General features: G+C 32.8%; 1 protein-coding gene across 3 annotated transcripts in view; it reads left to right on the top strand.

The window, feature by feature from the left end:
- Positions 1-25,949, top strand: part of LOC119838363 (SH2 domain-containing protein 5-like) — a 77,004-nt gene that overhangs the window by 38,933 nt on the left and 12,122 nt on the right. For all 3 annotated transcript variants that reach the window (XM_038364287.1, XM_038364288.1, XM_038364286.1), the window contains exon 5: positions 20,282-20,362. In XM_038364287.1, coding sequence (XP_038220215.1) covers positions 20,282-20,362 — 81 coding nt within the window. The remainder of the gene's footprint in view (positions 1-20,281; positions 20,363-25,949) is intronic.

Genomic DNA, 25,949 nt, shown 5'->3' with positions numbered 1-25,949 from the left:
AACTAAAAATAATAAACAGCCAACCTCTTTTCATTTAGTCCACATAGTTTTGTCCTACTTTTCGTTGCACTTGTGGTGAATTCCATGCGAAATTCCTGCTATGTCCAGTTCGCTGAATATAAGCACTCAATACTTATTTATCAACCAAAAATGTCCAACTTCAAAAATATTATAAAAAGGTAAGCTATAAACGTGAATTTCAATTAACTGCATTTAGCCAATCCATGATTTTCCCCTCTTTAGTTAAGCTTCTCCTGAACCTAAACTTGATTCAATATATACTTGATGTGATAATTTTCTTATAAACTATGGAAAGGTTAACTCTTTATGGCATAATAATCCAATAGAATTTTCAATTTAAAAAATTAAATAGCCGTCAACTTGACACATTGAAGGTAGCCATCACGAAAATCGTGATAAACAGTATGTGTGTCAGTGCGCAGCTGTGGCCTTGCTAAGGCTACATTCCAATAAATGAACAGCTACACGGCGTGCTTAAATAATCCCACACGAATATGTATTTAATAGGTTCAAGCGTGTTTATAACTAACTATTTTTTAACTATCGTCATCAATTTCTCTCGTCGTCGTCTTGTAAGATGTTTACAAGTTACCTAAAAAATTACCTGTAAAATTACAAACCCTCTCAAAGCAAGTGAACCCATTTTGTTCTCAAATGCAATTAAATCCAGCCTAATTTCATAAAACGCGAATTTAGTCAAAGAGATGGGTGAACTGCAGAGCCACGAGGATGTAGGTGCTCATGAGGTTGAGGAAGACGACCGAGAGGCGCACGTCGATGGCGTACAGCCGCCACACGGTGAACTCGAACGGCCGCAGCTCCAGGAACTTCACCACGTCCATGATCTTATCTCGCAATGTATCATCTGAAAATTATGCGAAAGCATTCAAATAGCTTTTGGTTCTTTCCCTTCTAGCGAATCATTTCATTTTACTGTACAAAAAGTTCAACAACAAACATCTATTTTGGCTTATTTTATGCAATTTTTTAGTAGACGAATTGACTGGACATAATTATCAAAATTGGCTCCATCCTCTTGCTAATATTTTGATTAGTATTGTAATTTATAATGTACATACCTTCGGAGTTTCGATATGTTTCGATTAGAGTATTTTTAAGTTTATTAACTTCATTCTTTGTGAGTTCTAACAAAATACAAGGTTGTAGAAATAACATAATGAAGGAGGACGCTTCGATCACCATGTAAAGATTTACCTGAAAATGTGGACATAAAAAGTACAGTAAAGTCATATTTATGGAAAATAACATATCAATAAATGCAACTTCCATTGCATTTTTGGAGTAATTTTACCACTTTATTAACTTGATTATTTGGTCTACTATTTACCGCTCTGTTATCGTTGAACGTAATTCCAATTGTTAACATCAAAACATAGTACATTGCAAAAGTGACGTCACGAAAATTCTGTAACAAATTATAACATCTCTTTGGAGTTAGGATACAAGAAGTAGTTAGCAGATAGTATAATGATAAATAATGTGCAATTCATTCAAGCCTCTCCTTCGCAAGTTGTAAATTCAGATTAAATCATCATCATCAGCCCATACATGTTTCCACTGCTGGGACACAGGTCTCCTATAAGGGTTCAGGCCAAATGTCGTCACTTTTGATTCTTGGACATGCCGGTTTCCTCACGACGTTTTCCTTCACCGTTTTAAGCAGTGGTGATGTTATCCATATGTGCAGATAAATTGAAAAATCAATTTATTTCCTGCACGCTCGCCAGGTCTCGCACCCCGACTTATCGATTTTGAAGTCCGAGGTTCTCACCACTGAGCCACCACTGCTTTTCAATTTCAGATGAAATGCCAGTCTACAATTTTCTTGTGTTCGATTTTAAGCAAAACTATACTGTTTAAAAGTTTTGAATTCTAAAAGACCTAATCTGTTTACCATCATCCTGAAAATCAGTCCAGTTGCATTCAAATTTTCCAATAGACTCTGGTATATTTGAGCATGTTCATTGATCGTCGCAATTTTGTCAGTTACACTGCAGCGGTTACCAATGATTTTTGTTTCAAAGGACAAACGGAGACTTTTCATTCCATTATATGTCAGCTGGAATGGTATGGATCTGCTCAGATTGTTTAACAACTGACCCATCTTATACATACTCCAAAATACACATACTGTTTTGTAGTGTTCCGCAAGCACCATCTTACGTACTTTCATATGTTCTAGAGACGCTTGTAAGTAGAATAGTTTTCCCATTAGTAAAATGATAAATCCATACAAAATTATGAAATCTGTTTTGCGCTTTTTTGCCGTTCCTATCCTGGTTTCCAATAGTAAAGACAATCGTATAAAACTATGTAAATCTTCTTTCCCAGTAAAAAATGACGCCAACGAACACAGTAAATAATCAACAAGAAGTCCAATTATTATGTAGAAATAATAAATGTTTTGTGCATGAGCATATAATGTAAATCCATAGAAATAGAACATACAAATGGATATACAGTACATTCTTGATACGTAGTTCAAGTACCATTTTCCAAATATATTCGAATAGTATCCAAGGGCACATTCAATTGCGAAAAAACAGTTTATAGCTATCGCAAGGAAACGATTCATTGTGAAAACTTTCAAAAGACCCAAATATCTATAATAAGGGATGTGTTTCGAGTTCAATATTGCATTTTACTTTAACGTTAGAGTGAGCTAGTTATTAACATCGACTTATCTACGTGTGTAATATTGTTAATATGAAAGTTGTGTTCGTGATATTACAAAAGCGATATCATCAAGTTAATGTAATTGGAAATCTACTCAATTCAATATATTGATGATAATTGATGTACAAGTATTTTTAATATTATTAATAACAAAAATTTTACTGTCACCAAAACGGATACACACATATATTATATTAGTTGTTTAAAAATACTAATGCAATGCAAAATTTATCAGTAAAAATGGGTCAAAGCCTCTGCTGCCGCTCTAAGCCAAGGCTGTAATATAGCACGCAGCGGCGAAACCCCACATACCATCTTATAATGTCTTCTTAAATCTGTAATTAATTTATGACTAAGCTTTATACATACGCCCCGTAATCTATAATGACAAAGGCAACTGTTTTGTAGCATGATTATTCATATTCAATTTGCATTCCTACGTAGTCTGTTATATAAACTCTGGTACTAAATTCACCATTTGAATAAAAGAACATAATATTGTCTTTATTTAAACAAATCACAAGGATTTTTGCCAAATTATTCTTAAAGCAACATAGTGTTTATTGTTGTTTTTTACGCTATTTAAATGAAAATGTGAAATCAACAGATTTTAGTAAATAGCGTATTTCTATTTCTAATCAATATACATACGCGTGTAATGTTCATGTTTGGGTGCCCTGTGTACAATGAATAGTTTTCCGGGGTGTTTACCAACGCTTTTCAAGATTTTGTGACTGCACACCATTTGTACCCTATTTTAATACATAAATCACTGATCACTGACTGTTTGACCTAAATCGCAGGATAATTTTTTTATCACTTAGATAACTGGGCGTTTGTATATTGTTCATTATAGGCCACAAAAACTAGTGGGCCGCTATTTTGCATAAAGTGACGTTACCAAAGGTCACAATTCAATTTGCATTCATAACCAGTGTGACCTATGCGTCTTTGTGATTCAGAGAAAAAAGAGAGGTATTTGATAATTATCATTTGAAATAACTATAACACTTTTAAGACGTGTTTATTATAAATAATTATTAATACAACAATATCATAAAGTGTACAGTGTCGAATAAAACCCTCTTAAAGAAATTACAAGGCGGATATAAATTATTTGAATAAATGACTCTGTGACTAAAATGACTGATGTATATCCCAAATAACAACTGTATTTAATCAAAGAGATGAGTGAACTGCAGAGCCACGAGGATGTAGGTGCTCATGAGGTTGAGGAAGACGAGCGAGAGGCGCACGTCGATGGCGTACAGCCGCCACACGGTGAACTCGAACGGCCGCAGCTCCAGGAACTTCACCACGTCCATGATTTTATCTCGTAATGTATCATCTGAAAATAATGGGAAACCAGCAAAAATAATGTTTCAAGTTTTTTTATAATTTCATAAGCTGAGAATAGAAATTCGTGAACACAATCTGCCTCTATGATCTATTAAGTTTTTATGCTTAGGATCTAATTGTTCCTGCAGTTTTACCGAGCAAAGAGATTTTTATGTCTGTTCTATTGTTTATAATGATACACACATACCTTCAGAGCTCCGATATGTTTCGATGAGAGTATTTTTCATTTTCTCAACTTCATTCTTAGTCAACTCCAACAGGATACAAGGCAGGAAAAATACAGTCATTAAGGACATAGTTTCGACCACCGTGTTAATATTTACCTTTAAATTTACATTCAAAATGGTATTTTAATAACAACATATTTTTTTTTGATTTCAACATAAATATAAATTAATTTGTTCATCAACTCGATTTCTTCGTAAAGCATTTACCTGCCTGTTTTTGTTGAACGTAATTCCAACTGTTATCATCAAAGCGTAGTACATTGAAAAAGTTAAGTCACGAAAATTCTGCAACAAATTCTTACAGCTCAGCTTAACATTAGGTAAGTAGTAAATATAATGATGGCACAAAATATAAATACTTAATTTAGGCAACTCCGAGTGCAATTGTAATTGCTGTTATAAATCGATTTTACCATTATTTTGAAAACCAGTCCAGTTGCATTCAAATTTTCCAGTAGAGCCAGGTATATATGGGCATGTTCATTGATCGTCGCAATCTTGTCAGTTGCGCTGCAGCTGTTACCAACTATTTTTGATTCAAAGGACAAACGGAGACTTTTGATTCCATTATATGTCAGCTGGAATGGTATGGATCTGCCTAGGCTGTTGAATAACTGGCCCATCTTGTACACACTCCAAAATAAACATACTGTTTTCAATTGCTCCATTTCAACCAACTCTGCGTCTATAACCTGCTTTAAAAATGACCATAGATAGTACATTTTTTCCATAATCAAGGCGATTAAACCATAAAAAATAATGAAATCTGTTCGGCGCATTTGCGATACTGCTATCCTGCTTTCCAATTGTAATGACATCCGTATGATCTTATGCAATTCTTGGTTTCCAGTGTAAAACGATGCAAATGAACAGAATAAATAATCGAAGAGGAACAGCATCATCGTGTAGAAATAATACATTTGCAGTCTCTGACCAAATATACTCGATCCGTAGATAGTGAAAAATATAATGAATATGCAGTACACCCGTGTTATACAGTTCAAGTACCATTTCCCGAATATATTCGAATAGTATCCGAGGGCACATTCAATTACATAGAAACAGTTTATGGCCGTCGCAAGGAAACGATTCATGATCGATCTTTATTCGAACAAATATCAGTATTGACGAAAGTTTTTCTAATTCAATATTTCTTTGCTTACTTTAACGTTAGGTTAACGCGGTACTGATATCGATTTAACTATGTGTGTGGTATTGTTAATAAGAAAGTCATAGCAATAATATTAAAGAGCGATAAAGATCGTATTTGCCTTAATGGTATTGGAAAATTTATTATATAAGTATAATGAATTAATTTTTTCTAAGTGAGAATTTTTTATAGACATTTAAATAATGTGAGGTAAAAAATAATAGTAAATAGTACCCTAGAGATAAGGGTCATTAATTTTGATATATAACGCCTAGCTGAGTGAGGAACTACATGGTTTTTTGTGTATTGGAGATAGCATATGCGAAGTCTTAACTGTTTCGGTTTCATATATCTAAGGTACACCTCACGCCATTTATTGAGATGATCGTCTCGGTCAATACGAAACATTATTTCAACGATTACAATATTTTATTCATGGAATGCGGCCTTTGTTTAATGTAATTTTTAGTTTTATAGCATTGAAATGCTTTACAATCTTAAATAAATTAATCTTATGTTTGTGGGGTCGCTACTCTTGTTTGCGACCGCCATCATGAAAAAAGGGCTGCAAGAAGGGCTCAACTAATTATCCTACAGAAACTTACAAGAAAAATTTTTTGTTGATCATTTTTTATCTTAAAATAGATAATAAAGAAGTTCCCAACATAAAAATTTTAATCTTCATACAATTTGATAATTGCTAAACTTTTCTAACTTTATATGTTAATACGTAAGAGGGTTAGATTGTTTCTAAAAGAAAATAAATTGTATTTTAGTAAAAAAAATGTAATAAAAATCCAATGTTCACAATTTTGATGACGTATGGTCTCTAAAATGTCCTACTTAAATTTTACGCGACGCGACTTTAGTCGAAGAGATGAGTGAACTGCAGGGCCACAAAGATGTAGGTGCTCATGAGGTTGAGGAAGGCGAGAGAGAGGCGCACGTCGATGGAGTAGAGCCGCCACACGGTGAACTCGACCGGCCGCAGCTCCAGGAACTTCACCACGTCCATGATCTTATCTCGCAATGTTTCATCTGAAAATTATGCGACAGCAGCTAGACTTTCAACCTTTCGTTTGCTATTTTGTATTGTTCGAAGTAAAATTTTCTTACCAAACAATTATCTATTGTTAGATGCAAGTTCTGGCTTAATGATTTTTTGGATGAGAAATTGGCTGTCATTTACTGTCAGAACTTGTATGGATATCGAATCCTATAAAACATCGCTTTGCTTTGAAACGCGGCGCATTCGCAGGGACAATCCCTTGGTGTTCGCTCGTTGTATATTCAATGTTCGATCCAACTACCTTCGCTTTGTGAGTACTTTATGTGACTGGCTGTGATTTGTTATGAACTGACTATATCAGTTAAGCAGTTGTGTACATTCTTATTACGAACAAATTGATATTTAAAATAGCTCCTTATGATTTCTAATATTTAATATGCTTCTATTATCTGACCTGATGTCTTGTATTGTCTATTCTTATTATATTGTTCTCCTAGTTTATGACGTACCTTCAGCAATTCGATGTGTTTCCATTAGTTTGTTTTTAATTTTGTCAACTTCGTTTTTTATTAATTCCAACAAGAAGCAGGGCAGAAAAAATGACAGTATGAAGCATAATGAGTCGACCATCAAATTTAATCTTATCTGAAAAAATAACAAGACATTATATACATAATAAATTAGTAATTTTCAACCTACTTCAAAAAAGGAGGAGATTGTCAATGCAATTATGTATTTTTTGAGTTTTTTACGATAGGGATTTCGATTGGATGAACCGATTTTAATATTTTTTTTAATTTCAAAAACAAAATTCAATACATCGTATTTATAGCTGTAATTCGATCCATTGCTTTACTATGATTTGGTACCAATGTTACCCGCATCGCCTTTTAAACTGAATTCTTTTACAACGTGACTTTGTAGCAAAAGGTTTACCTCTCTTTTATAGTTGAACGAGATTCCAATAATCACCCCCAAAATATAGTACATCGTAAATGTGAAGTCACGAAAATTCTGTAACAAATAATTACAGTATTTATATAAGATTTAAGAAATCATCATCAGCCCATATAAATGTTCCCACTGCGGGGACGCAGGCCTCCTATGAGGGTTCCGGCCATAATCCACCACGCTGGCCAAGTGCGGGTTGGCAAATGTGACATGTCATGTTTCCCTTCACCGTTTAAAGCAGTGGTGATGTTATCCACATGTGCAGATAAATTGAAAAATCTATTTATTTCCTGCACGCTCGCCCGCTCTCGAACCCCGACTTATCAATTTTGAAGTCCGAGGTTCTCACCACTGATCCACAACTGCTTAAGATAAGATTTAAGTACCAGGTTCCTAAAACAACTAGCTGACTCGTCAAACGTCCTCTGCTAGGACACCAATTTCACTTACTATACTTATATAAGAAATAGGTACTATTACCTAATATACGATATCTTTTATAAAAATTGTTCGAGTTGTTTCAGAAGATTCCGATTACAAACGAACATCTGTATCACGAGATTTTTAAGCATACATCTGAGAAATAACATAACTATTCATTACTCAATCGTCAGCAATTACTCTATCAATCGCAATTTCGGAAAGACCAAAATCGCTTACCATTAACCTGAAAGCCATTCCAATTTCATTCAAATTTTCCAAGAGACTCTTATATATATCGACATGTTCATTTATCGTTGCGATCTTGTCAGCTACGTGAATGTTTCCACCAAAGATTTTCTTTTCAAATGATAAACGGAGACTTTTCATTTCGTTAAAAGTCAGCTGGAATGGTATGGTTCTGCTCAAGCTGTTGATTAGTTGACCCACTTTATAGGCAGTCCAAAATCCATGAATTGTTTTCAAATATTCCCCAGGCACAGCCGCAAACGACAGAAAAGCCCATAGATAGTACGATTTTAGGATACTTATTCCAATGTAGGCATAGAATACTATGAAATCTGTTTTGCGTACTTTTGATACACCTATCTTTGTTTCCAATGACTGAGACAATCGCAAGAAGCTGCGTAAACCACGGTTTCCAAACATTGAAGCCAATGAGCATAGTAAATAATCCAAAAATAGCCCGACCATAAAACAAAAATAAAATGAGTTGTTTTGTGCGTAAGCAAATAACATAAATTCGTAGAAAAAGAAAATCAAAATCGATAAACAGTACACCCTTGCTATGTTATTCAGGTATGACTTCTCAAATAAATTCGAATAATATCCAAGAGCACATTCAATTACGCATATGCATGTTGCAGTTGTTGCAAAGAAACGAGTCATTATCAAAACTTTCAGCACACTTCGCTATATAGAATCAGAGAAATGTTTTAAATTGTTCAATGTCCCTTTTTTCCTTTACGTTAATGCTACCAAGTTACAGTCGTCGACTTAACAAATTGTCGATTTGAAACATAGTTACATTAACAACATAACAAAAGCGATAACGATCTATATCTAAATGGAGGTAGAAAATGTAATTACATGTCCACATAATTTATTAAATAACAAATTTCCGCCCGCGACTTCGCCTGGATAGTTAGGTGCAAAAGATACACAGTGCCAGAGTTTTCGCCTAATAGTCCCGTCTGTGGAATTTTCGGCATATTTTTTTACTCTATTTCCTTTATCGGGTCTTAAATTACTTCAGTACCAAATTTAATCAAAATCGGTTTAGTGGTTTAAGTTGAAAATAGAAAGACAGAGAGAGTTCCTTCGCTTCGTATTTTATTTATTATCATAGTGGATACGTCAGACGACTTTTATCGGAATATAAAAAAAAAAAATACAGCTTAACTTCGATTCAATCGGTAGAAGGTACACAATGGGTTGGAAATATTTTCTTTAAATATAAAAATAAAATATGCAATGATGACTCCCTGGAATTGTGCAGAATGGCCATAAATTCTGCTAAAAAGCGAAAGCTTTGGCTATATATGAACCGCTGGCAAAGGAGGGGCGGACCGTTAGTTTAAAATAATTTTCATTACATTTTTCTATTGTATTTAAAAAAAAACTCTACCTCATTGGGCGATAGAAGTTTTTGAACAATTAGACTTGAAACGTCACCATTACTTCAACCATCCATTCACATGTCCCTCATCTTGATGAATTATCGCAATTACATACCTCCAATTGCGACGTTAATGTCGGCATTCAATGTAAATTCGTAAGTTCATTAAATTCGAGAGGGTCATCAACCGAACCCGTCGCAGAAAACTTTAAAAAAAAAGTAAAAAATGCATACAGGTGCGCAAGCGCTTGTATTCTGCCTACTGAGGCTTTGGAACGGGTTATCGTGTCGAAGCTTGGAGGGCTCGAAGCGCTTCAGTAGCACTCGAGAGTTCGTCGAGTTAACACGTGTGTTGTGAAGTGGTTGTTCAAATTGTGCTTGGGCATGGGATTGCATTCGTGAGACGCCAACGTGGGAGCATTCGGATTGGTATGCGACTCTTTTATAACCAATGGGAGAAATTTCTCGTAAGATTTAGCTTTATAGAATCATTTGTGTTGCGCTTATTGTGTGAGTTTTCATTCCCAGGCTTCTCGATTACTTTTGCAAGTGTTATAAATATATAGCGCCCAAACAACCGGTTTGTTATGAATTAACAAACTTTCTTGTTGTAATCATGATGATTGATAATCATTATTACAACAAGAATCATCATCAGCCTTCATCACATCAACTAAAATATCAACCTAATGCATATCTTTATTATTTACATCTTGTTAATCATAAGTCAGTCACCATGATGGAGATGTAATTATGTCATTTAAAAATAAGAGCAATACTTTTTTATAAATTTAGGCACTACTTTTATTTCAAAGTCGTTATAATATCAACTGCAATGAGATCGAGATTTTTCTATATTAATTAGCTGTAACTCGTGGCGTCACTCACGTGGTAAATAGCCAATGTGCTAATTCAGACTATAATCCATCTCTGTACCAAATTTCATATAGATACGACACGCTGTTTTGCGTGAAACAGTATCAATCATCAACAACATCATATCATACTTACAAACTTTCGAGTTTATAATATCAGTAGGATAGTATATTGACAAACTTTAACGGGTGTAATATAAAATACCAAAGGGCTTAATTAATCTCGAGCAAATAAGATATTTCCCTTTTATATTTCAATCAATATCCTAGCGGCTAGCATCTATCCTAATTGTCAAATACCCCAATAACAGGGCAAGTATTTCATTATCATACTCGAAGCATATGTATCGAACTAGTTAACGGGTGGTCGCGCTAACAAAACATTTTACCTGATGTTTTAATTGTTGTTTCAAAGATTCCGTGTTTTGTTTTTTATACCCACCGTAATCGGCATTCTAGTACTGAATAGCTGGTCGCCATGTGTCTTGTATAGTTTTATGAATAGCAATTATAGCACCATTGTTGTATACGGTTTTTTTATTCATAACTATTTTAATAAAATAAAAGCAACATTGACAGACTGTAGGTTTTTCGAAAATGATTTTTTATGTGTGTGTGATGTGTTTATATAAGCTAACATTGTAAAGTGGAAAGATAGTCGTGTTTTTTATGTTTGTAATATTTTGTCGTGCTTCTGTATGTTTGTATTGATTACACACGAAACCTGCCAAGATACTTAAACTGATCAATTTCAAAAATTGTATCACTACTACAAAAGCTGCATCTTCACTGAGTGAAGATCAAAAATTATAAAAAATACGAGAATGTATTGATTAAATAACTAAGTAAAAATAAAACTTGAGCAATTCATTGATTCAACAAATTCATCAGCTATATAAGAATAGATTATTCCCTCTTTATTTGAAAGTAATTTTTGTCAGCTGTGTATTATAATATTAGCCTAATATATATCTACATAAAATGACCGAAATGTTTAATTTGTAACGCCGACTAAGTTAAAATTATATACAAGGTGCTAGCCCTAGATAATTAAGATTGTAATAAATGGTCAATATTTTAACTTATTTGTTTCAACGTATTCAGTCATACTATTAGCGTGGGCTGTTCTTCGCTTTGGATTCATACATTGTATTTCTATTCCATAACCACGCTTCGAAAATCGATTTTAAAATAAATCGTTTAAATTAGTTTACATTTTCACCTAGAATCGTAACGGTCTCATATTTACTTCCAAATTTAAAATCCGCATCCACGCAAATAAATATAATAACATATCATGGAAAGTTCTACAATAAAACGCTCATACACTTTCACACAAATAAGCGCGAAATCCACTCGCGAGTCGCCAATGACTTGTATTAAAAAAATATTTACCTGATATCTTAACGATTGTTTCACAAAAAAGTTTTGCGCCTTTGTTGCTCCGAGTTTTTATTAGCGTCTCGAGATAAACATGATGAAGTGCTTTTGTTACTTACGAAATAGGATTTAAAAAGTAATTACGAAGGCCCTTTAAAGATTTCCTCCAAAAGCGTTGGATTACGACGAAAAAACTTGTTTTATTTATTCTGGGGTACAGATAGCTGTTTGAATATTCACAGAGACAAGTGTCACTATTGCTATTTAGAAAAGGTAATAAACTACATTCCAACTAAAACAATAATCCTACTTCCTAGTTCCTACTAATATTATACATGCAAAAGTTTGTAAGGATAAAGGTGTGTGTTTGTTGCTCTTTCACGCAAGACAGCTGGCCAACTGTAATAACATACAGGCAACTTTTTATCCCGATATTCCTACGGGGTACGGACTTAGGCGGGTGAAACCGCGGTGCGCAGCTAATAACAACATAATATGACAGATTTCGTAATCTATGAGTGAAAATGTATATAGTAGATCTGTTTTCATAATGTGCATTTTCTTTTTATTCAAAAATAAAAAAATACCTATATCTGACATCCGTCTACTAATTATTCTATTTCAGCTTGCTTCTTAGACACATTCTTCTGAAAGTTACCAATGTAATTTTGAAAGAGAATATTATAGACATAATCTAGTTAAGTAGGTTTTTGACATATTTTTGAACAAAAAACTTTAAAATTTCATACACGCTATTATATGTTACGTTACCAATATCGTTTTTGATGACGCATTTAACATTACGTACAAGTTTAAATAATTGGTTAAAATAACGATAAATTACTAAAGTTTTATTAATATGCGGTTTGAAAGTAAACTGAAGCTCGCATTACAGTACGAAATACATATTTATTACATGAATTATTCAATGTGGAGCTATTGAATACGATATTATTTATTCAGTTATTTTATGAACATCGTGATTACGCCGGTACTTTGAATAAGTTTGAAAATGGTAATTCAATACGCAATATTGAACATTTTATCAGCACATTTAAACGATACCTGGCTGGGTATACTTATATATCTTCTGTGCAAGTGTTTGTCACTAAACTTTTCTAAATTTTAATGAATTTTTGTATGTTTTCAGTGGAATTTAAGAATAGTTTTAATTCACAATTGGTAACCTTGAGCTTATGTACTAATATAGATAGCAATTTCAGCATCCAAGTTTTGAATACTAGCTTAATTTGTGGTATTATCCGTTGATCTCGGTTAGAACAGTTACTTTAGTAATTTATATAATTACAAATGTACGCTTAACTTCATAAAATTTAAATAAATCCTACTAATATTATAAATGCGAAAGTTTGTAAGGATGTTTGTGTGTTTGTTGCTCTTTCACGCAAAAACTACTGAACCGATTGCAATGAAATTAGGTACGTAGATAACTGGAAAAACATAAAGGCAACTTTTTATCCCGACATTCCTACGGGATGCGGACTTACGCGGGTGAAATCGCGGGGCGCATCTAGTAGTTAATAAAAGTTTCACAACCCTTCAGTTAGGTGAAAAGCCATAGTTTTCCATTATCACCATACTACTACGATGTCGTACATTGCGTGTTACATCCTGCAGCGTCTGGCTCATTTCTAGTAATGGAGCTTTGTTCCCAACCGCAGCTGGCTTAATTATCGGTGCATTGTTCATCCAGATATTTTGATGTACAAGCTGTGATTAAAGAATAGTATTGCTGATAACAGATGTATTATGGAACATTTTATTGATCGATGTTTTATGTAACAATACGAGTATATAATATCTCTTTTTTGATAACAAATAAGAGTAGTAATTTGCATTGCTTTTTTGGAGAAATCATTACTTGATCTCAACAATATTTTTCTACACTCATATCATAAATAATATAAAGCGTATAAAATATGAAACATATAATCATAAACCGAATAAAAAAGAGGAATCTTTTGCATATTTGTATTTTTATGTTCGTAACGTTTTCACGCAAGATTTGAAAAAATCCTTCACCATTAAAAAGCTACAATTTCACTGAGTAACATAGGCTATATATGTACTAAGGGCAAAGCCGCGGCGAACAGCTAGTTTCATATAAACAAACAACTACACATAGTTAACTAAGCAGGTCTCGTCAATGTACTGTCCTTCCTTTGAATTAATATAGTACCTATAATTTATTAATAAATGGGTTTTTTTAAATTGAAGATGCTAAGAATAACTTTCGGTCATAAACCACATTCCACGATATAAATCGATTAAAACTAAAACGGTGCACATTACGATTCTTTAATGCATCGCATACAGATAAATCGTATTGATTTATTGCTTGTGTTTCACTTATCAGCTTCTTACTGGATATTTTAAAAGGATTTCATGTGATGGAGGACTTTTAGTTGAGCTACTGATTACTAAAGCTTATATTTATATGGAATGTGTATTTATGAAAAAGATAATTGACAAATCTTCGTATTATTGGTTAATGATCAGTGAATAGGTTTACAACAGTTTGTGGATATATTGCCATGTTGATATGAATGACTTGTAATCAGATTCAAAACGTCCAGGAAACTTAAAGCAACTCACATTGTGTGAGTTAACGGTTTCCTTCAAGACAGACTCATGCATCAGAGCGCTCAGAGTTATAAATGAATGAATTTACAATAGCAACGCTTTCGAATTAAGCATTAGCAACAACAACGCTGTTCAAACAATAACTTAGTATTTAAGTAACAACCTTTTTTTTTTTCAATTTACTTGCTAGGAGTTTTTTATTAAATAAATTGATATAAAAAGTGATATAATTTAACGCTCGTTTAGATCATCAACACCTACAATGTTAGAATTAAACGTTATTATATTATGGGTAAAAAATAGAGCTTGACCCAATACTTTGGCTTCTTTCTTGATGTACTAAATAGGGCATACATGACAACCATCTTGTGAGAAATTCGCTTCAGCCTGAGTCACTTGACCTAGTGTTTGACCACTCTGAAAGTTCAACGTTACTCTATGAATATGAATAGACCAGCTCTACTATAGTAAAGATGAAGCTATATTGAAAATAAATGGCCAATCAAACTAAAGCAAACCAAAAAGTTCCTTCTTTGCAAAGTTCGTTGAAGTCCAAGAAGTGTGCGTTACGGTATAATTTTTTATACGGCATACATCACTATATGTAATAAGTTTATTGAGGTATTTACTAATTATGAATTGTGATAAAAAAATAGTCATTTATTAATAAATGTGGTTGAAATAAAACATAAAAATAAGGTGCAGAAACCTATTTTATATTTGCTGCACAAAGCGATAATTAAAGATTTTTCAAACTTTTTTGAGATAATAAGTTTACATTAGCCGTTTGAATTTTTTGTTAACAATTAGATGACACGTCGCCTTTTATTCCTTCACGGTATATGATTCGAGAATTAGAAGCTAATTAAGCGTAAACCAGGCGTTTGCGTGAGAAGACGAGCCACTTCGGGGAATCAGACGCGTTTTAAATTGTAACAATACGCCGACATATTGTGTTACACATTTGCTATCTAGATTCCACTGTTTTCTTGGAAAGCGTAGACAAAAACCTAAAACATCATTTTCACTTTTAAATTATTGAAATATTTATAAATGGGAGATGTATAAAATTGAAAAAAAAAACACGAAACTCGAACCCGCGTCTATTTGCAAAACCGCAAAACATAAAATAAATTGCTATAGGTTGCTATTGTATATCTTAGGTTTTGAACTTTATATATTATGTTATATGAAACGTGTGATGTATAAAAAAAATCCTGAAATACATTTAAACGCACGACCGAAAAATATAAGAGAACATTTAAAATACCCGTAACTATTACGTAAGCGGATATTACGTAATAATAACAAAGTCCCGTATTACTTTAATTTGTAAATAACTAAACGTGAAATCAATTCCGTATGTGCAGGAAGACATCAATAAAGCACGCGCCCGCATCGGATCAAAGCGTTGTAAAAATAAATTTTATTACATAGTAAAATATCCTTTAGTTAGGCGTATGTACGTGACGTTAAACGCGCTGGTAACGCGCTGTTTTTATGAATGAATAAAATATCAATGATATTTTAGAGCATTTTAATTGTAAAAAAGTAAATTCTAAAGTGCGTGTTATAATTGGCAGATTAAATAACATTGTCATCTTGGTCAAGTTCTAGAGAAAAGCTATGTCACTCTCACGAAAGCCAATGTTTAGCACCTTTTCCTTCTGCTATATTGCTATATGCTATATATATGATAAATGCTCAACATCAAAATACAGAATTACAAATTGTAATCACGACGCAATAATCGCTTCATTTCATTGTACAAACTACAAATAGCTAACCTTTTTCACTAAATTTTAAGTCACAGATCGAATGCATGTGTGACGTATTTTTCATCGAAAAGTAGAATCCTTTCATCGAAACTCTCCAAGTTTCGTTAAATCAAGTCTCACATTGGTTGTAAAACATACTGAAATGCATTAATTTAAAATAAAACAATATTAACATTCATAAATAGAAAACAGCTGAGTGTGAACCGAGCCTACAGCTCTCGTAATATTGAATGTTACGATTGCTTGTTTTGAGAGGATGTTCCGAGACAATTTGATGAGTTTATTGGGCAGTTAAACTTTAGAGGACATTAGACACATTCTTTTGTAAAGTTCCTGCGACGCTCTGTATAACCGTAGTTATTTAGAATAGAGAGGGCACAAGAATGTTTAAGGCATAAATACCTAATTATTTTCAAAGAGCATCATTACAGATAAAAGTTAATAATAATATGTATTAAAATGATTCATGTGTTAATGGTTGAGTTTGACTCATGTATGTAAACTTTAGCCAACACGTTAATATGTAACAAATATTTATATGACCAATAACGAGAACAGTTGCAAAATGGTTTAGGTTTAGTAATAGGCAATTATGACTTAAAATAATTAATTATCTTTGTTTCTAATACGTTGTCTGACGCTCATGGGCAATTTTGTTTAATGTAACTTAATAAATATTTTAAAATGTACTTAAATTGCTCTGTATATTTGTTAGTTCTTATATAAAAGTTAATATGAGGCTTAAATTAATTTGTGTGTATATATCCCCAATAATCAAAAACGAAAAAACATCAATGTTATTCAAATATTATTTTCATCACACGGCTGACAAATATCGAGTAGTTCTCACAAATGATGTAGTAGTTAAGTTGGTTGTTCACATCCTGTTGGCTTTAGGGTTCCGCCGAAACCCAAAATACACGTAACATAAAAATTATTTATTTTCTATAGACAGGCAGGAAGCCGATGTGTTTACGAGTCGGCCACACGCCACACATTGTTAGCGTGCATGAAATTATATATTCCGTGGAATTCTGTGGCCATGTTTGTCTAAAACTGAGTTGTAAATTCATTGTATTCCTTTTACAGCGCTATGGTACCAATGATATAAAATCTTTTGACTATCTTTAGAGTTAAGAAAAACAATATAATAGCTCGAACTTTAAATAATTTGTAAGCGTAAACATGTAAATTAAACATAGCGATACAAAACAAATGAAACGTGAGATCACGAAGTTCAGAGGTCATTCTTCGAGCCAATACCTACCCCTCTCAATAGTTTTTATTATCGTCCCATCTCCACGCGATTCTATAAAATGTTCTCCAATACACGGGTAAGAAAATTGAATTGTATGAAAAGCGATATACAATAAAAGCGTAATTCCGTCGGTTGGCCCCGCGCCCCGGCGCCCCGCGCCCCGCGCCCTGCTGCCAGAGTTTCATTTACATTTTATTCGCCGATACTCCGTGACACGCATTTCTACATATTGTATAATACGAGTTGTTTGCGATACTGTTTGTTCTTATAGTTAAAAATCCCGTAAAACGGGAGAAGATTCTGTAGAGGAAGCAGAGGTTAGAAATTTACGACTTTTATTAAGTCAAGGGGACTCTTATACCTATTTTGGTAGCTGTAAATCCGACAAAATTCTTTTAAAACTCTAGTTTTAAAACGTTTAATATTAATTAAAAAAAAACACAAGGTTCTGTGGCAAAATTGAATGTAAATAAAATTATTTGTTTCTTTATTTATTTAAATAAAGGCTTACCAACTAGATACATAATTTCTTGTTAAAACTATTAAAACATTAAAATATACATCAACACATTATATTAAAACTACAGATAATTAATATAATACTAGGTAAAACTCTAAGTATTTATAGTATTATTAGTTTTCAGTCCTTTTTCTTTCTATTTAATCTTAAACATTTTTCACTTTAATCTTTTATCAAAGCTTATATTTTCTTTACTCATATCTGTTGCGGTGTTGTTTTCTGTTGAATTCCAGTAAATATTATGTAATATGTCTAGCGAGTGTGTCATGGTTAGTTTGCGGTTCGACAGATTCCACAAAATAGTTCTATGTTAACCGCTACTTGGAGAAAACCGTGTTTAAAGCGTTAGAGAAAAGTTGAAAAGTTAAAATATATTGAATATATAATATATAATATATAATATTAATTAAGTATTGTTGAAATGTGGTCATTAACAGAAACTTTAATCTACTATATTATCCGATTATACTGAATACAGAGAAGAAAATAAAATAATAAGGAGACGACGAGCACAAGCGCCACAGGATGACAAAATAAAACTAAAGCTTTCGTTCAGAAATTACCACTGTATACGTATTTGATAATAATTATTTAAAAATATATAAATACGCACAATTTGATGTAGCAGGTTTTTTAGGTACAATGAAGATACAATTACATACATTTAATTTTTTTGTGTTTCATTTTTAATATTTACATGCTTCTTGCACATTTAAAATGCTTTCTTAGACTCGATTTTTAATCATTTTAAACGGACGAATATAAATTTAACTTTGTGTATTTATCAAGCGATGACAATATAGTGAGTTTATTTAATTATCCTGGTTAAGATCGCCATTACCTACTGTAATTCATTTCTTTCCTTACGTCTTTGCTTACGTGTGCTCTATGCACATAAAAGCAAGTGAGACCATTTAATTAATTCTATCATTAAAGTATATTATTTTTAGTTTTTCTGAACGATATTTATTTATTCTATAAATGTCTACATTTATGTTCGCAATATGCAATACCTTTAGTTCGTAAATATTATGTTATTAAACGAGTTATAAAATACGATCAAGATGTTAATAACTAAAATAGGATCGGCTCAAAGTAGTTTATGAGATAATCACAGGAAAGTGACCGAAGTAAATATTGATTTATTTGCAACCGTACAATGTAATAGCTGGGATCAACGTGGAAGCAGATTGTATCTTACCTTGCAATTTAATATAACTGGGCAGCGTATAATCAATGAAAATGCAGCTTTGTATTTTGCGTAATATCGATACAATGAATTTGTCATTGTCCTGCTATGTTAAAAACGAAATAAATAATAAGAAAACACATCAATATGGCCCGATGATAGGTTCGCAAATACATATATATACGGTAATTTGATTTTGCAAAGTTCAACTTCTTACATATCTAGTCAACAATAAGCACAAACTTTTATATTCCTATATTGTGCTAGTTTTTTGTACCCGCAGAGTGAAAAGCGATAATGAGAGGCTCTCACAATTAATGATACCGTTTTATTGTTCTTTTAATAGCTGTAAATTCACGCTGACGGATTCGGAGGCATTTAGTGAAATCCTGAGCGTTCGTCGTAGCATCACGTCTGAATTTAATGTTTGAGCGATACTATCTAGCTCGTGCCTTTTGGATGTATTTTAAAACTAATCAAATGTTATTACCATATTTGTTAGTTGTGGATTTTAAGTTTCTTTCAAGTGAAAATAATACCAATCACGTTTTGTTAACAATGCTTTGTTAGATTTTATATTATTCTAAATTTATTACATTTTGATTTTTCTATCTACTGTATATTTTTAATAGTCGTATTTAATAGTCGATTTCAATTAATATTTATAAATTCTGTCTTATAATTATCAATCGAATTTATAAGTTAACATATTTTTAAAACGAATTGTCTTCGATAAAACTCTTAACAGACTTATATTTGCGGCTCCAAAGTTAATTTCCCATACACTAAACGTTTGTTCTATAAATTTAAAACAGCAGTACGTATGTAGATGTAATCTAACGTTTCAGTTAAATCGATATCTGCGGTAAGCTCGTGGAGACTTTATCTCAGCCCACGACATTGGCAGCGGATATTTATGCTTAGAGGCGTTCTCTTCAATTGATGCGAGTGCACAGGTCTATCCCTTAAGACACGTTTGAAGTTTACGTGGCTCGCTTGAAAGGCACGTCTATACGGAACACTAAAAACTGTAATGCAGTTATTGTACCCATATATTTTTCTTTAACGGACAGTGAACACTAATTCTGGTACACGTGCATTAGATTTATCTCTTAAGACAACGTATCTCGTGTAAATTATTACCAGTTTTGACGAGAACACAATATATATATCATGCATTCTAAAAAGTTATTTATATTTTCAGGCGGAGGAGTTAAACGCGTTGGTAGGAGATGCGTTCCGCATGGCGTTCGCCTCGCAACTGCAGCCCTCCGCTCCGCTATGGGTATGTCATTTATTTAAAACTACCCACTAACTTTGTAAGTGTAACAGGTATAAGGTATAATATAATGAAACCTTTGAGTTAATTTGTTCCAATTTTATTATGTGGTAATCCACAAAAAAAGTCCAATGTTCAAAGTCCTAATGGATTTTAGTTCATATAATAGTATGAGTATAAACTGATCGAGGTTCAAATTTTTAATTTAAACTAAGGTCAAAGGTCAAAAGCAAGTTATGACCCTTCGCTTCGTCCGTTTTGTCTTGAACTTGACTTTATATACCAAAATCTTACCTTATTTACAAATACTTTGTATAAGGTTTAGTTTTTATTTTTGTACACTTAAGCATTATTAAGAAACAAATTATTTATAAAAATAAATCTTCTACTTAAACCACGCTATATATTGGTGAAATCAAAATGAAAATCGGTGCAGTAGTTTAGTAGGTTAGTTTTGAGTTCATTGTGAACAGATAGGCAGACAGACAAACAGGGTGGAGGACGTTTTTTATAAGATTTTATATTGAATTATTAAAAAAAAATGCGTCGTAATATTTCGAAAAAAGAATGTTTATGTTATAGTTATATTATGTCCACTTTTGTCTCTCTCATTTTCTGACTTTTATCGTCCATTATAAAAAAAATCTTGCATACATCTCTTAAGCTATCTACAAACATTTGTACATTATTGTAACATTTGCATTGGATATTAGTTGCTATGAACTACATCACTATTCTCCTCCTATCTAACAACCTACATAAAAACCGCTGTAATTTATGACAAAAAAAATAAATAATATGAGCTATTTCATCGCCAGCTACCGTAAATGATAGTTTAATGATGACACAGTGTTATTTAATAGATGGTCTGCTATCATGTACTAATATTGGCTTACAACGCTCGCTCTGTAATCATTTTGGGTCTTTCGATTTTAATAGCATGTTATATGTGCGCCTATATCAACACGAGTTTTTTTTATAATTTGTATTTGTTTGTGAAGGAGTTTCTATTACGGTTGCCGTTGTTGACTTTAAATTTCAGATGTATATAATTTTAAACAATGTAATTGAAGCATTCTTGACTGTAATATACACTATTTTAAAGGTGCAATACCGTATGTAAGAGAGAGAGAGAGAAGGTAAGGAGTAGATTGGAAAAGTCCATTTGACTATTATTGACATTCTAGCACTATGAAATTCGTGTAATTTAAATCGTATTTCGTAGAGTTTAATAAAAAGGTAATACTTTATTTTTACCTACGTTATAAAACGACTAATGATATGTACAGTCGAAACTCACCCTATTATTGGTATTTTCAAAATTATGCCACAAATTATAATATCGTTCCTATCCGTGGTACATGTAATAATTCAATCGAAGCGTTATATTTTGAGGTTTTTTAACTGGATTCTTTCAATTTTTTGCGTGGGTTTGAATCCGTCACGATGTACGTGGGTTGAATTGATTTACATAACGGTTGTTCGGGTCGTGTTTATAGCCAATAAAAAACATAGAACCGAATATACCAGGCGCGGTAAACAGTAGGTGCAAATTCCCCCGAGGAATGTCCCTAGTGGGCCTCTCCCTATGGGCATATTGTGGTCGAGTGTCTGGCACATGTGACGTTGTGTTTATTGAGATTGTTTGAGAGAAACTGTTTGTTTCTGCGAGTATTTGTTTTCAAATAAAAGCTATACAATATAAATATCAGTACATACACTGGTGCTATTAAAATTTATTACTTTGTAAATTGATATCTTAGAACATTAATAATATGTTAATTCACAGACGAATCAGTTTTTATTCGTTTCCATAATATTGGTGAGCTACAAACCAATTAGTTTTAATGAATATATTATACAAACTACTAAATACTACAACTAATTTATTTCCTTTTGAATATTTACAATAAATTAACCGGTTGTAAATTTGAATGCACCAAAGACCTGGATTTATTCGAAAACGGTCACCATATTAAATAATGAAGATGCGAAAGGGATGGGTATACGGATACCATTGAGATGGAAAGGGAAAGGTGATATTAGGGACAGATTTAATTATTGTGGTATTTCTCTTTAGAAAGTGTTCATGAATGGCGAGTATGAGTATTTTTAATTGGTTGGTTCGGTGACTTTTAAAGGGCAACGTGAAATAGGACACTGTGGATCTGTTTCGATGGAAATAATTATTATTGACAGTAAATGTCACAATACTACAAAATACAATAACACTATGTGTGGAATGGGCTTTCAATAAAAATATAATGTCAAGGTAAATCATGTACTATGTGTGCAATCGCCACGAAATTATGTACGTTATTTTTGTGTTGAAGGTATCTTGTGGGAATTCGCCTTCGCACGGGTGCAATAAAACATGATATAATCACTCTATCTATTAAAAACCCCCATCAATAATTAATTTTAAAGATGAAAGCATACATACACACAGACGGCGGAAAGCGACTTTGTTATATACTATGAAGTGGTATTCACCATGTCCTGGTCCCTACCACAGAAGGCACTAGTTGGATATTAATCGATGTCTAATCTTACACATCAAATAAAACTACGGCAGCTTCTGATCGGCCTGCGAAATTCATTATTTAACACCAAGATCGTACAAACTATTTATTATTATTGCTTATGAGCTAATTAATTAAGTCTAACATTTTCCAACCATTCTTGAAACTCATATAAAATACCCTAAGTATATCAGACGCTACCCGAAACTCAAGGGCTAATGTAAAATGCGTGTTAATTTTAATAATTACTCGCAGAGGTCGGATTTACCGCCGTAATGAAACGTAAACGACCTCTGCTTGCTATTTGCATTATGTATCATTTGAGCGAGACATGCGAGTGCTCAGTGCTGGAACCTTCTTAGGTCATAATTGTGCTTCTAAAAATACATAATTATCTACTCACACCACATAATATATCCTTTTGGAGAAGAAGACATGTGTCAATTGATTATCGATTAATTAAAAAAAATCTGGATTAATATTTATAAAGTTTCGCCAACAGTCCGAACCCAAGCTTGGTTTTATCGATGCTTTAGAGACCAGGTTCGTTGATTTTTGAATCCACCAAATAAAACATTGAAAGTAAAGTTCGTGTCGACCAAACGGATTTCCATTCCGAAGTTAAATACAAAAAACGCATTTGATGTTAAAAATAATTCGCTGTCTACAGCAGACCCATATTTCACGAGTTCTTTCGTGATAGAAAACAATTTTAACATTTAGAGCCCGCCTTAAACAATTAAGTCGAACTATTTTCATAATACATTGATATTTTTAGGAAAGCGGCTAGGGTTGTCATAATTTTTTTTGTTATACAATTTAAGAGTTTTAAGATAATTTTATGTGTTTGTTCGCTTTGTTTCATTTTTTTTTGGACTGTATTCTTACGTATAATAGTATTGGATGACGTTTTAGTTTTGTTTTCAATGAGCACAAGCATTCACTATTTACGCACACTTCAAGTGCTTCCCAAATTCAAACGAAATTTTAAAATATTTAATACATTTTATAGTTAAAGTTCCTCTTTGTGTATAAATCAGGATTTGTAAAACGTCCTTCTAATATCGTCACTTATTTTCCATTCATTGTAAAAACTGATACTTATGTATAGTGTATCCTTTATTTAATAATTTTTACATTCTCAAGTTACTTAATTACATCATAGACATTTTCTGATTTATTAATTATGAATGAAAAACAAGGGATACTCTGTGTTATATAAATTTGATAAAATTTATAGGTTAGGTATATAAAAATTTTATATAGACACTCACAACCCTATCGCTAGAAAGGTCTCTACAAAGTCAGGGGTGAGGCCGTCGTGCCAAGTGCCACTAAGCCCGGAACAAAATAACCCCGATAAACGCCCCAGCGATCACTCGCCCCAAAACAATTGATTTTAAGACTTGGATTGCGAGCTTTAATGAAAAATCCGTAGAAGGATATATTTGTGAAGCATAATCCTACTTAATACTATAATGAAAGTTTGTAAGGATGTGTGTGTGTGTGTGTGTTTGTTACTCTTTCACGCAAAAACTGGTATATCACATAGGCAACTTTGTATCCCGATATTCCTACGGGATACCGACTTACGCGCGTGAAACTGCGCGGCGCAACTAGTTGCATATAATCTAAAGTCCTTGATAGTGTATTCAATTAAATTAATTTCATTTAATTTCACTAAATTACGACGTCAAACACTATTTACATTTTTAATGCAATTGTAAAAAGAATAAGTTCCGAACCTAATATTAGAAGGTTCCGCGGAGTCTTAAGAGTCGAGCAAGTTTAGTCACTAAAGAAATTCAATCAGTGGATTGGTCATTAAATTTGTCTCCTTCATACTTTCCAGCAGCACACGGGAAATAATGCTTTGTTTAGTTGGACTAGTTGTTTTTTTATACAAAAAGCCCTCTTAGTGAGTCTTATACAAAAGGCATTTCTGTTTTTTTCTATTTTTCAAATTTTCTAATTGCAATTTACTTGCCATATTGTAACGCTTTGGTTTTCAATAAATCCAGTCAAAGCTACCATTTAATATAACACTTTTGCGGTTTAAAAATCTTTATTAATCTCATCTCAGCTTTATGTATTTGTAAGGTAACTTTTTACTTTATAAATATATTTAAAACAAGTTTAGTTTTGAATATATTTATGAAATAGTTAGTCTCTTTAATTATTTTAGGCAGGCTTGTATTGTGCTCACTCAAATGTTAGGTTTCTCTTACCGTGTATGGTTGTTGTAAGTCATTTAAAGCTTTCGTGCTCAGTATTTGTGTGAAATTTTTGGTTAGAGTTAAAACTTTTACCTTTTCTTAAATCTTCGCATGATTTATAATATCCAATGAGTTCAGAATATTCTCAACAAAATAGCAAATGTAAGCATTTACAGAAATTTTTGTAAAGTAAACGAGCGGCGTCTATTTGCTGACTGAAAACGTGTCGTGCGCGTGACGGGTCCGTCCCGAACACGATACGGTTCAATATCCATGTATTCTGTATCTATTTGCTGAGGGAATTGTTGATTTTAACCTCTTTTAAAGATGAAGGCTTTAACTGGATTGTTATGTTGTCATTTGCACGATATGTTTCATAAAAAAAGTATTTATAGTTCAAATAAATATTGAAGGACACGACAAGCGGGTGGATAACTGGATATTATAATTTATTACATGATATATAGGAATCCCTCCCCACTAAGCCGCATAGCAGTTCCAATGCTGGCAATTCTGAAATTTCGTTAAAAATTTCATTGTTTCTATATTTATACTGGAAGTAAGAAGAAATATGTCCTTTTATCATCGAAGCCATCAAAGACACATCTGCCGTTCTCTGTAATTTTATCTTAATTCGCAACAATCGAGTCGGGTCGGTCCCAATACAATACTCTTACTCGATAGAAATCGTATCGTGTCCGTGACGGTCCCGCTCCGATACCGCTCCAATATTCCTGATTGAGACCATTGTGATAAAATGTTTCGGCGTCGAGTTTCCTTTCAAACGATTTTCGTTATTTCAGCAGATTCCGAACAAGATAAAGTAAAGTTGTATTCTACGTATATCACGTATAT

Source organism: Zerene cesonia, unplaced genomic scaffold (assembly GCF_012273895.1).
Source record: "Zerene cesonia ecotype Mississippi unplaced genomic scaffold, Zerene_cesonia_1.1 Zces_u002, whole genome shotgun sequence".
NCBI lineage: Eukaryota > Metazoa > Arthropoda > Insecta > Lepidoptera > Pieridae > Zerene > Zerene cesonia.
The sequence above is the reverse complement of the archived record's forward strand: the minus strand, read 5'-3'. Positions and strand labels throughout refer to the sequence as shown.